The 13,256-nt window shown below is 48.7% G+C and overlaps 1 protein-coding gene across 1 annotated transcript in view; it reads left to right on the top strand.

The window, feature by feature from the left end:
- Positions 1–13,256, top strand: part of CACNA1E (calcium voltage-gated channel subunit alpha1 E) — a 363,660-nt gene that overhangs the window by 335,050 nt on the left and 15,354 nt on the right. Inside the window, exons 36-39 of the mRNA XM_060295653.1 lie at positions 1,545–1,636; positions 2,177–2,342; positions 6,166–6,293; positions 9,710–9,806. Of these exons, the coding sequence (XP_060151636.1) occupies positions 1,545–1,636; positions 2,177–2,342; positions 6,166–6,293; positions 9,710–9,806 (483 nt within the window). The remainder of the gene's footprint in view (positions 1–1,544; positions 1,637–2,176; positions 2,343–6,165; positions 6,294–9,709; positions 9,807–13,256) is intronic.

Genomic DNA, 13,256 nt, shown 5'->3' with positions numbered 1-13,256 from the left:
GATTGGGTAAGGTATTCGAGAATATCGTAAAGGGGACAACGAATAATGGCTTCAGGAGTGTCACAGGGAGGAAATACACTGTAAGTTGTGTGTGTGTGATGAATCAGGCATAAACTATGGATTTTGAGTTAAATGAGTGTAAAGAAAGACAGAAGGGGATGTGAACATGGGCAAGGATATATGGCGGTTTCCTCTTGGGGCATCCAGAACTAGGTTTGATTGTTTGAGTGGGATTTTTTTCAGTGCTACTATTTGTCTGACTGGGGGCCCTCGGCCTTATCTCCCTCCTTCCCTTCCTCCCCAGCACTGCCTAGCTTGCCACCTCCATTCTCCCTGAGAGACAAGTAGTATTTAGGTTTTGAAAATCAGCGTTGAGAACAAATTCCCCAAGCAGGTGTCAGTGGGAGCTATTTGAGCAAAATAGCAGAGACTGTTCTTAATTGCACATTCTAGACACTGTTGGGGGGGGGCGGGAAATGTGTTCCATTTAGCACGTATTAGGTAAACTGAAGCATGTTAAATACAGGCTCAATATAATCTCAAAAGGCCGGAAAAGTGACCTGTAAGCCTTCGGTTGTACAGACATTGCCTCGTGAGAGTAGATCCTGAGATCTGAATCATGTCTGGGGAGGAAAGTACACGTGTAAGGGCACCCTTCCCATCTAGAGAGACATGGGGTCGACCTTGGCTCCAGACAGCACTGTGTCTGAGAGCTCATCATTATTCACTATAGATAAAGATCTCTGACTTTTCCCTCTTTTTTTCACATGAACTTGCACAGTGACCTCATTCTAAGCCCAGAGACCCACAGCAGATTAGTAAACTCACTCTATAGCCAGATTTGCCCCAATCCATTTTCTTTTTCCTTTTCCAAGTATCCAGTTTTCCAGACTTTCTTCATCCTATTGGCCTGGACTTGGTGTGTGTTCATTCTCATGGACTCTGGGTTATAGCTGTATCACACTTCTGAGATGTGACTCTTCAGATGGGAACATATCCAAGGAAGATAGAGATACCCCTCTCTGACTTAAACTGCTTGCAAATTCCAGGACAACATCTGCCTATTTATCCTTTGTAAGGGATAAATCACATCTTCTGCAAATGCAAGTGTTCTCATCATTACCAGCTGAGACAGGAAGAGGGGAGGGGTAACTCGTTCCCTGCATGCCTATTATAGGGTAATGTCTTTGACAGACTGCTTGAGTACCATAGTGAGTAGGTATCACAGAAATAAAAAGACCAAATTAGGTGTGGGAGGAACTACATCTAAGCAGAATGGCTTTCAAAGATCTTGCCTTCTGCGGTCCTTGCAAGCATTCATCCTCTTTGCGTCACTGGAGAATATAACTCCTCCCGCATATCAGGCCAAGAACGTGGGGGTCTACCAGCCTTCCTGGGTTTTGAGTTGTCTGCTTCATGGTTAGGCCAGTGGGAGAAGCCACGCATGTGAATTCACCAAGCCTGCGGGTACATCTAATATCCTGCACTGGACACATCCCACCGCTCAATAATGCTCAGGGCTTTCTGTTGTTTTTCTCATCCAGGTCTTTGGAAACATAAAATTAGATGAGGAGAGTCACATCAACCGGCACAACAACTTCCGGAGTTTCTTTGGGTCCCTCATGCTACTCTTCAGGTACCTGGATCCGTAACTGTGGTGGCTGGAGCTCTCCTGCGAGAGAGAAACAGTCGGCCTGCCTCTTCCGCCCGTTCCCCTTTGTCTCTGCTCACAGGATAGACAGTGAGATGAGGGCGGGAGCAGGGGCAGGATGTCCGAAAAACTGCTCCGATGACTTGACTTTAGAACGTTTCCTCCACATCTTTGACTCAGTAGTCAATTTGCAAAATGCAGTTTCAGCACATCCTCCAGGGCTTTGAGAAGGGGAAGGTGAGGGTGGATTGCAGGCCAGATTCCATTTAAGGGCTGAAACCACGGATGACCAGGTTTACGTGGGGTCTTAGAGAGTCCCACTGCCCTCTCTACCGCTGTCAACAGAAGATGGAGAGGCAGTGGGTGAGGTGGCAGAGCCCAGGAGAGACCTCACTGGTACTCTCCATCGCACTCGAAGGAGGCTGAGCATAAGAGGAACCTAGATGAGTGAGTCGGGAAGAGTGCTGAGGAGAGGTTAGGACACGCAGACCTGCTGCTACTAACCGAGTTGTCTTTTGGGCTCAGGAGTGCCACGGGTGAGGCCTGGCAGGAGATAATGCTGTCGTGCCTCGGGGAGAAGGGCTGTGAGCCTGACACCACCGCACCCTCAGGGCAGAGCGAGAGCGAGCGCTGTGGCACCGACCTGGCCTACGTGTACTTCGTCTCTTTCATCTTCTTCTGTTCCTTCTTGGTGAGCAGCAGTGTGCTCTTGGCTTGAGATGTGGCCCAGTCCCCCCCTCTGATAAACAGACGAGAGGTTTCCTTCGGTGTACGTTCCGCCACGAACCCCAGCCCATGATGAGAACTAGGCCTCCTCACGGAGGCTCTTGGAGGCCAGGGTGGGTGACTTTCCATGGCTGAGAGATGTCTCTGCTGCTTCTAGGCGAGGACTGTGTGAGAAGAGCTAATTAGGAGAGTAGGTAGGGTTCCGTGAATAGAGTATTGAATACCACGTTGAATCAGTTGTGACCCAGAGTGAATCGTTCTCTTCTGTATCTCCGGTATTTTATCTCACAAGCAGGGCTCAGAATCTTTTATCTCTCCTTTGGAGACCTTTGAACTGTTTGAGAAAACGTACTCTGAAACTGTAAGGGGATAGCATTCATCAGAGTAGGATGATGACAATATACAATGTAGTAGATGCGGTTCTCTCTCATGTCGCTACGTCTGGTGACAGTTGGCCAGCTTGATAGACGTGAAAGGATATGACTGCTTTAGGCATTAGTAAATATTGAGTAATATACGTGCCACACGCCCACCTATAAAATAGTGAGAAGCCCTAGGTGCCTTCTTAATTCTTTCTTTGGGAGAAAACATGACTTAGCACAGCAGCATCCAGAAATCTCTACCCTGCACAGTCACACAAGCGGTGATAAAGAGAAGAATGGGCGAGGGGCTACCAGATAACTGGAAGGGTCAGTCTGGCGTTTCTGGCCACCCTGACGTCCCTGGGCTCGGCTTCACTGCTGAGGCCACCGGCTACACAAAAAATCTAAAACGAAAGCAATGCCACTTAAAAGTGGTCAGCTTCATGGCTGGGAATCCTAGAGTGAATTGTTTGGTGTCCGGGAATTTCTACCTCTTTAAAGTGATCCCAAGGGGACTTGCCATGTGTCCAGCTGTCGGGTGTGGGGAAGTGGCTAACACACAGACTGGTAAGGGTGGTGGGCAGGCCGACGTAGCAGGGGTTGAACTGACCGGAGACTTGGGGAGCCCACACTGGCGTTGTTGCTGTTCTAGCCTTGGCCAAGACACCTTCCCATTTGTGGCTTCTGTAAAATGGGAAGAAAAAGTACTTGCTGATAAGAGTATTATTGGTATAGTGAGCTGATACATGTGTTCCTTCTCGTGGATGTGAAAGGTTTTTTGATGAAAAAAGAACAGAAAATATTATCTTATTTAGGAATAGGGAAGTATAACCTATAATGAAAATAACCAAGGAAATTTAGAATGATGATATAAATTGGAGTTTTTTGTTTATTCATTCCTGTATTCAGCACTTTCAGCACATTTTTACTGAGTGGCCATTAAAAGGTCCACACTGAGCTAGACACTGAGGTGAAGCCGTCAGCGAGTTTCAGTGCATCCGTCACCTAGAACTGAAAGGTGAAACTCATACAGGAGTATCAGTGCTTATCACAGGGGGAAGTGGAGATATAGAAGGCCATGCAGACATCTCCATTTTATCCTTCATCATTTAAGTGTTTAATAAATATTTCAAAAGAAACCAAAGATATAACTGGAAAATTAATTAGTGACCATAAAGGTACTTTTAGAATTTTGAGATAGAGGCTACTGCATAATTCACATTAATGTTATTTTTATAGAGGCTATATTCAGTATGAGATGATCTGCTTTCAAATCTCAGCCCGACACTGACTCTGTGACCTTGGGCAAGTCACACAGCTTCTCAACTCAAGCCAACCACTCTAGAAAGATTTACCGGTGCGTTGGGATGTGCCCAGCTATGTGCTTGGAGCTAAAGAACACAGATGTGTCTAGGAAGCACTTGTGTCCTTGAAAGGCTGGTGGTAATTAAACCTGCTTCACGAAAGGTTAGAGCAAGCATTAAACGTCTGGTAGGTGTGAATACGCACACAACGCTATAGAAGACTATGCAAATGTAAAGCAATAATAATACAAATAGTTTTTGTTAACATTAATAATAATTAGGATGCAGCCAGCAGTCTCTGTTGCAGAGAAGACTCCCAGCAACTCCATCCTGCAGACTTTGTCTTTATCCTGTGTATCCTGTCTGCATACCTGGCACCTCCACCCACCCAGCCACTTAACCTGGGAATCAGCAACAGAGGCTCCTGTTCGCTCACCTCCACAGCCAATTCATCTCTGTCAGGCAAGGTTCTTTCACTTGCAGGTGGCAGAAAGTCCAGCTGCATCCGACCTAAGCAAAAAGGGATTTCATCGGCTCATATAAATGAAGGGTCTGGCAGGACAGGCTTAAGCAAGCTTGATCTGGGGCTCAGATGACATCCCCAGGCCCAGGTTCCCTTCTTTATTGTCAGATCTCTTCTCCAGGCTTCTGCATGTGAGCTCTTTTCTCCAACAACTCCAGTCCTTGGCTCCAAGGTGGCTGTAGCAGCAGCTGTGTACCTCACTCCCCACGTATTCAAGGCCAGCAAGGAAGAACAAGTCTCTTGCTCAGAAGATTCAATGCCATTTTCTTGGCCTTGATTGGCTTACCAGTCACTGTAGCCCAGGGAGATGGGATTCAATGGCTGGTTGAGGCCTGGGTCATGGTGGTGCCCCACTAAACCATATTAACTGGGAATAGGTAAAGGGTGTGTCCCCAGGAGACCGGAAGTACAGTATATGGGTGCTGGATGGCCAAGAAACAACAAAGAAGTGCTGTTCGCTGTGGTCGAGGCCTGTTGAGTCCACCTCCTTAAACTCTCTATCCAGGCTGCTGTCTGGCACTGGCTTAGTTCAAGAGCATCGCAAAACTCTCCCCCTGGTCTCCTGCCCACCTTCCACACCTTCCACATTGCGACCAAGTGTTCTTTCTGAATGCACATAGCCCTTGGTCTCTCTCCTAGTTTAAACCCCTTTAGGGGTTCCTGTTGCTTCCTGTTGCTGGATAAGATTATATAGAGCTCCACTAGCTATAGCCCACAAGCCAAATCCAGTTTCCCACTTGTTTTTCTATGGCCCATGAGCTAGGAATGATTTTTACATTTTTCAATAGTTGAGAAAAAAAATCAAAAGATGAATAATATTTCGTGACATGAAAATTATATGAAATTCGAACCCATACTCCTTTTTGTCCCTGCTGTACATGCTTCTTTCACGGCTCTTAAAAAAATCTGTAACATTTGTATGTTTCCAACACATCACAGTCTCTGCTAAATACTAAATGTCTTTAAGAATATTCAAGTAACAACATCTAGTGAACGCCCGCTGTGCCTTAAGCAACGTGCTAGTTATGGAAATGTATCTCGGACCAGACCTTTCTTAACTCCCACCACCAGCACCTGGAGCTCTGTCTGGAACATAGTAGGTGCACAATAAATGTTGTTGAACAAATAAGTGGGAGAACAGGGTCTTGGAAGCACTTAAGAGCCGCGAACAGCTTCAAGTTGTCGCACAGTGAGCCCTTCATCCGCTATAAGGCATCCCACCAGTTCTCTCACTGGCCGCTTTGGGGAGCAGGGGTTGGGGAGGGAGGCTGGCAGGGAGGCTTGGTGTCGGGCCTTGACTTCCTCTAGCCTTTGAGAACGTGTTGCTGCTGCTGCACTAATAATTAAAGAAATTTAATAGATAACAAAAGCGACTGAGGAATACTTTGCAGATATAAAGTGGCAGAGGAAAGTGAAATCATAATGCAGGCAGAAAGACGTGTAGTTCAGTCGTGAAAATGCTGCGTTGCCTCCGGCAGGGTCAACAGTGCTTTGGTTAGGAGCCTCAGCCTCACAAACGTCTGCTTTCTTTATTTGTCTTGAAGCCTGTTTTTCTGCTTTGGGTTTCTCCTAACTCCTCTTCTCCCCCTTGCCCTCCAGATGCTCAACCTGTTCGTGGCCGTCATCATGGACAACTTTGAGTACCTGACTCGGGATTCATCCATCCTGGGGCCTCACCACCTGGACGAGTTTGTCCGTGTCTGGGCAGAGTATGACAGAGCGGCATGGTGCGTAGGCCTCTCGGCGCCCCCCGTGAGGCCCCTATCAAGGGCCTCTGGAGTTCTCAAGGAAGAGGTTGGAATTGGAGACACCCATGCTTGCTTGTTAGAGAAGGAGAGGAGATTCCTCTTGGTTGTGGCCCGTGGAAGAGGCCAGGTCCTCAGACTGGCTCTGGGATCGAGCCAGTTATGGACCACTTAGCTTCTTTATCTTCCTTTCCCCTCTCTTTCCTTCTGTGACAGGCTTCCCCCTTTCTTTGCCTATCTCAGTACACAGTCTGCACCTCAGAGTGTTTGAGTCAGTCCCTAGAGGAGCTTCCAAAATGGTTAGTGGACCCCTCTGAGTCACCAGGGGGGTTGACAAGTGTTTTTGGGGCCAGCTGGACATCTGGCCACCATGGTCAGTGACATTCGTCTTTTCTCTATCTCATCCCTCTCAAAAGGTACAGTTTCAGATAACTCTGAAATTATATAAAAAAGCGAGCAAGTTATTCTTCTAACTGATTGCTTAAATACTTGTGGATTTTTATTGCATGGAACTGAGTTAGATGGCAGGAATTTGCGGGGATGACCTCCCTAGGTCTTTTTCACTTTCCAATAGTTCTCAAGTGATATTGTGCCTTCTGGGCTTTAAAGCAGAGGCTGGCAAACTATAACCCATGGGCTAAATGTGGCTCACTGTCTATTTTTTGCAAATAAAGTTTGGTGGGGTTTTTTTTGGTTTTTTTGTTTTTGTTTTTTTGCAGTACGCGGGCCTCTCACTGTTGTGGCCTCTCCCGTTGCGGAGCACAGGCTCCAGACGCGCAGGCTCAGGGGCCATGGCTCACGGGCCCAGCCGCTCTGCGGCATGTGAGATCTTCCCGGACCGGGGCACGAACCCGTGTCCCCTGCCTTGGCAGGCAGACTCTCAACCACTGCACCACCAGGGAAGCCCTGCAAATAAAGTTTTATTGGAGCACAGCCATGCTCATTTATGTACTGTCTATGGCTGCTTTCACACTACAAGGCAGAACTGCATATTGTGACAAAGACAGCATGGCCCTCAAATTCAAAAATATGTATTATCTGACCCTTTACTTAAAAAGTTTGCTAATCCCTGATTTAGAGTTCAAAGGCAGGCTTTTGGTCCTCACAGTTGAAGACAGGGTAAGAGTGCTGTGAGCACTCACTCCATGGGAAGTTTTCTGTCCCAAGTCATCTTAGTTTTAGGATCTTATCTCGCCAGTCTATCCATTCTGGTCCCCCTCTGAAAATACTACAAGAAATTCCATCCTTCATGGGAATGGACCACGTTGCTTCCACCTGGAACTACTTCATAATCTAAGACTCTTCCCAAATCTGTCCTCCTATGAGGCTTGTTGAACTTGGGTCCCTGCTTTAGATGTTGAAAGAGTGAATCAGAATTCCTCTTCCCCTCAGTAATTATTAATGACTTAGCACAGAGTTCTCTAAATCCATTCCTGTTACAATGGCTGAGCAATGGCTTGTACTTTCTGGGCCTTCTTTCTAGTAGGATAGGCTGCTTTAGAATGCAGTGGGCACTGTGTTACAGGGGAATGCAGCCAGGCCTGTATCTTGTCAGCTCTGTGGCCTCGGATAAGTCATTCAACCACTCTGAGCTTCCACATTTGTTGTATAATAGTGGTAATGATCCTGCCTACCTTGAAGGCTGGTTGTGAAGAATATATTAAATCATGTATTAACTGTTGTTATAATTAATTACCATATGGGAAAGAAAATATGAAAAACTGGTGTCTGTAAAGCTGGATGGCCATGGGATCGGGAGACCAAGAAGGGACCTCTTCACTCACCTGAGAGAGGAGAAAGCAGCTGCTAGCAAAGGAGTTCATGGCTCACCTATAGCCTCACTCAGGTGCCCTTGGCTCTCAGAAACCCCAGCTTCTTGGGGTTCACATTATTTTGGGACCCAGGTGCCTTGGGCATTAAACATGCTGCTCCCCAGTTCTTCCATCTGCTGGGAAGAACAATTCCACGAGAACTAATCATGAGACTCAGATGCATGAGCTGTGAAAGAGCGAAAAGACCAAAGAGAACCTCTTGTGTCTACTTTGAAATTCACAGCGTAACTTGTCCTGGTTTTAGTTTTACTGGCCTTCTCTATGAGATGAGAGGGGAAACTAACCAAGGTAAAGTAAGCCAATGTCTTCAAAAAGGAGACAGACGGGTTGCAGAGCACATCAGCCTGTAGACAGCAGGACCAACGCACCCACGTCCCATCCACAATGAGAAACAAAAGAACACATGGTAAAATGAACCTCCCCTTAAGAGTCAAGAGACCTGGAAGTACGGCTGAGCTGCTGTTTGGAAGAAGAGGAGGAATCAACAGCAAAATCAAGAAAAGATTAGGAAGAGTGACGCTGGGGCAAAGTTGTAGTCTCGACATCACTGGCGAGGATCGGATGCTTGGAGGTGGAGAATGCGTGCTTACCATTTCCGGTGGAAGCCCTGGTCTGTACCAGGATGTGTCCAGACCCTCAGATCCCTGGCCGTTGCTGACTTGTTCTGGCCCCTGAGGGAGCAGATGCTTTAGCCACTGAAAATGAATCAACTGTTGAGTCTGTCCTTTACACAGGAAATCAGAATTCTCTAGCAGGCTCTGTGAAACGGGAGTGATAAGATAGGTCACAGTGTTCCTGGAATTCTGACTGGATCTGACCAAGCTGCCTATGGGCTGGGTTGCAGGAGCAGGGCTGGCGGGAGAGCATTTCGTCTCCCTTGCAGGCTGCTTTCTGAGCACAGATCCCGGCAGGCTCCAGCCAAATTGAGAAGAGTTTGCCCAAGCAGAACTCGGGGGAAAAATCTGCCACAACGAGAAGCGAAGCCCTTTGCAAATTCCCTCATGCCAACTGTGCTCCTTGCTAACTAGCCTAATGGGAAATTTCTTTCTCGCACTCTGTAGAAGGAGGCTGACTTTCCCACTGCCCTGACAAGTGGGTCTGAGTAACTGACTGTGATCAGTGTCTGTGTAAAGCAAAGGGTTCTGCAGTCCGCTTCACGGCAGCCTGGTGTCTGCTCTTGGTGGCAGTCAGAGGTATTTGTGAATTGGTGGGCTTTGTTCTTAGAGGCCTAGCTGGACCCAGGCTCCACTTTCTGCATCTGGTCAGGTATAGGCCCAACAGATATCTCTGGGTGCTCGTGGCCACTAGGCATTGAATGAGCTCTGATTCCTTAGAAAATTCGAGGCAGTGCAGTTTGCAGTGATGGTTCTCTGATACTTACCTCGCTGTTTGCAAGGTGGTGGTTCTCTGATGCTTTTCGTCCTCAGTCTCTCCTAATCTGGCTTTGCTGGGCCCAAGGAAAGCAGCTGCCCTTCCTCCTCCAGCCATCCCCTTCGTGGCTAGGCTGTCGTTTCTCTCCTACCCTTCTCTGAGTGTCCTATTAACCCACCTGTGCTTCCTTTACAGCGGCAGGATCCCGTATAAGGATATGTACAAATTAGTGCGGGTGATCTCGCCACCTCTGGGCCTGGGAGAGAACTGCCCCTACAGGGTGGCTTGCAAGGTTTGCCTCCGGTCCCCAGCTGTGACCATGACCATGACCGTGACCGGCGGCGGGGTGCAGCCTCCAACCCCCCTCCTCTCCGTTCTGCTCCACCACCACTGCGCCACATGAGGGAACCTTCATGTTGCTTTCCTTTGAGTTTAAAGAGGTCCAAACCCTCCCAGAACCAGCAGCTGTTACACAAGGAAGAAGGGAACGTTTTGGGGGGATGGCGGATAAAAAAAGAGTTAAGGACTTAATAACGGAGGCTGCTTTGACCTCTGTTTTCTTCACATGCACACACTCATTCGTGCACGTATAACACACACATTCTCCTCTCTCTCTTTCTCACTCCACGTTAATCTGTGGATTTAACCAGAGGGACCTCTCCCTCCTCCAGAGAATGCAGAAATCTTTTGAATCCAGCAAGGAGTTCTGGTTTCTTTTCCCTGGAGACAGAGAGCCTCCTTTTAGCAAACTAGTAGCATCATCCCATATACGGTGTAGAAAAGTGTGATTCTAGCCATGCCTACCTCTGCCCAGCTCTGGGTAGTTCGGCCACAAGCAATTATAAAAGCTATAGGACAAAAGGGAGGTGAGAAATCATAAAAAAAAAATGAGGGCAGGAGGGGAGGATAAGTCAAGAAGGCAAAGAGGATAGAGTCGGTGGGAGAATTTAATAGCTCAGAGGGTCTGGGAAGGTCCCAGCAGAGGACGAGGGCTCGGAGCAGATTTCTTGCCTGAGGGTCCTGCCGTGTATTGTTGGAGGCACCGAGAGCTCTGTTGTAACTGCCGAGTCACTGTTTGTTTGTGAGACCAAGGACGTTGTTCAGGGGCGCACAGGACCTCCCTCTTCGACTAGCACAGTGGCTCCACCCAGTCCCTGTCCAAGGCCAAGCCCACCAGATAAGGAAGTCTCTCCTGGTGTTACAGGAGGGATGCGCGGGCTCCCGGGTGCATAGCACAGTCTGGCAGCCGGAAGACGACTTAGGCCCAGGAAGATGCCAGGCTGGGCGATGGGAAGGAGATGGCCTGGGATGGTGACAAGTGATTCCCATACTCAGGAGGCCGAACAGCTGCCTCTGCAGAGACTCTTTAAACTCCACCCTGGTGAAACCTGCAGCCGCATGTGGGAGAGCCGGGGAGGGCAGCATGGCATGCGAGATGCTCTTCCTCCTCCTGGTTTTGTTTCTTCTGTCCCCAGCATGCCGTCGCCCCCGGGGCATGCCGGGGCACAAAGAGCACTCTTGCCACCAGAGCCAGGTGGAAGCAACGGGCCGACTCTGCCCAGCAGCCGTAGCGCAGCACTTCCAGCGCGAGCCGCCGTCTCCTGCTGCACTCACACCACAGAGGGGGATACACGATGCTCCGCCTGCGGGTTCAGAGCAGGAGAAAGGCCTGACTTCCAGGCCAGCACCCCCGTCCCCAGCCGGGGCCAGAAATCCTAACCCACGGCTGGAACACCGTCTATCTGGTTTATACCACTCTCACACAGCCCTGGGAATTGAAGACAAGCTTGTGTTGTATGGGGGATGGATGAGTTGAACAGAGAGGTAGGGTGACGCTCATCCTGGAGGAGAAAACCGGTCCCTGTGACAGCCGCGCAGAGAGACCAAAGGTTGCCGCCACGTTCCCGGGTCTGTGTTGGGTGTGCTATAAACCCGCACCAGGATGGAGACACGTGTACGACTTGCCTTGATTAACGGGTTTCCTGTTCTTTTCCTGTCTGTCCATTTTGTTTCGTTTTTCTTCTCCTGTTTTCTGTACTCTTTTGTTTGTTTGTTTTGGCTCCCCGGGAATGCCTGTTCTCCTCTCCTCCCTGTCTGCATCCTTTCCCTGCCACCCTCCCTGCCCTGCCACCCTGCCCCCATCCCCACTTACCACCCCGCCATGAGCAGTGGCCGCATCCATTACACTGAGATGTATGAAATGCTGACTCTCATGTCACCACCGCTAGGCCTCGGCAAGAGATGTCCCTCCAAGGTGGCATATAAGGTAGACCACCTCTTCCTTTGTTCTGGGCTAGTGACCAGCAGGAAATGGGCGCCAGCTGTGGGGAGGTCAGAACGTGGGGAGGAAGCCGGGCTGGGGAGGGAGAGGAGGGAACCAAGGAAAAAAGGAATGATGAGATGAAAAGGTCATGAAACTTCACAGAAGGGGTGAAGTCCTGAATCGATACACAAGGTGGTGTGTAAGACTATTCGCCGTGGGTTTTTTTTTTTAATGTTATTCTGTTTCTACAAGTGTGTGGCTTCTTGTGAGTGGGTTCCTAGAAAGGAAGTGTTAAGTAGCGTGTTTCCTTCTAGAGGAGGCAGAGTGGTGGGCTGTGGAATAGCATATATGGGCAAGAAGAAAGCCTGCAGCAAGACAGCTATCAGAGCTTATAAAAAAAATCTTCCATCAGCTAAGCTCAGGAAATAATGCAGAAATTCCTCTAAACATGGTTCAAGAAGAAATTTTTAGGAGAGAGGAAAACTCTTAACAAATTTCTTCCTCCATGACGTAGGGAGGAACGATGGCATGGTTCCTTCTAGGTACCAGAAAAGAAAGAGGAACGGCAACCTTCATCCCATGATACATGATGAAGGATGCAGCTCCCTTCCCCATTAGCCCAGCTACCCGTTTTTCGGGGCAGTTCAGAGGAAAGGGTGATGATGGACACAAGTTGCATTCAGCATTAGATATGCCTTCTTGGCATGACTATGGGTGGACTCCCCTCGGCTTGCTTAGGACAGCATTGTGCCTTGGGAGTCAACTGCCATTGGGGTGTTCGGAGCCTTGGGGCCTGAACTTTTTCTCCACAATGGATAATAGTTACTGCTAACTCCCCATTGCTGTTTAGACTGACCCAGAACTCTGGAGCTCTTTCGTTCACCTAGGAATACACCCTAGCAATGTCGCCACTTCTCTAGAAGCCTAAAGAAGTGGGAGAGAGATGGAAGTCAGATACAAACAAGAAACTGGCCTTACACTCTAAGACACCGTGTTTGTGGCATCACGTTAAGCAAGATGTTCCAATGGAGTTTTAGAAACCCTGTCTTGGGAAGAAACACTTGCCTTCCTGCTAGGCTGGTGGTTCTGTTGGAGGACCTTCTCCTGCTGCTACCTCCAAGTTGAAAGCTCCAGAGAGCATCTCATTGGAATGGGGGTGCCCATTAGGGACCCTTATCCACCCCACTACATGGCTCCTCCTTTGAAGCTTAGGGGCTGGCATCCTTTTTGCTCACGATTCCACATCTAACGGTACCGGGTGGTGGAATGTGGCCCTAAGTTCTTTGAATTTCTGGGGTGAAGCTCAGTGGGAGAAGGGATGTGGGGATTGGAGGAAAAGTTAAAGAATTCCAAAAGCAAGATACTCTCTGGAAAGTGGATTTGGCCATTTCAGTTTGATCCCCTTCCTTTGGGTGAGGGGAACAAGGCCTGCCCACTCTGCTCCTGCCTTGATCACCCTTCTCTTCTCTGCTCTCCCCA

Source organism: Globicephala melas, chromosome 1 (genome assembly GCF_963455315.2).
Source record: "Globicephala melas chromosome 1, mGloMel1.2, whole genome shotgun sequence".
NCBI lineage: Eukaryota > Metazoa > Chordata > Mammalia > Artiodactyla > Delphinidae > Globicephala > Globicephala melas.
The sequence above is the reverse complement of the archived record's forward strand: the minus strand, read 5'-3'. Positions and strand labels throughout refer to the sequence as shown.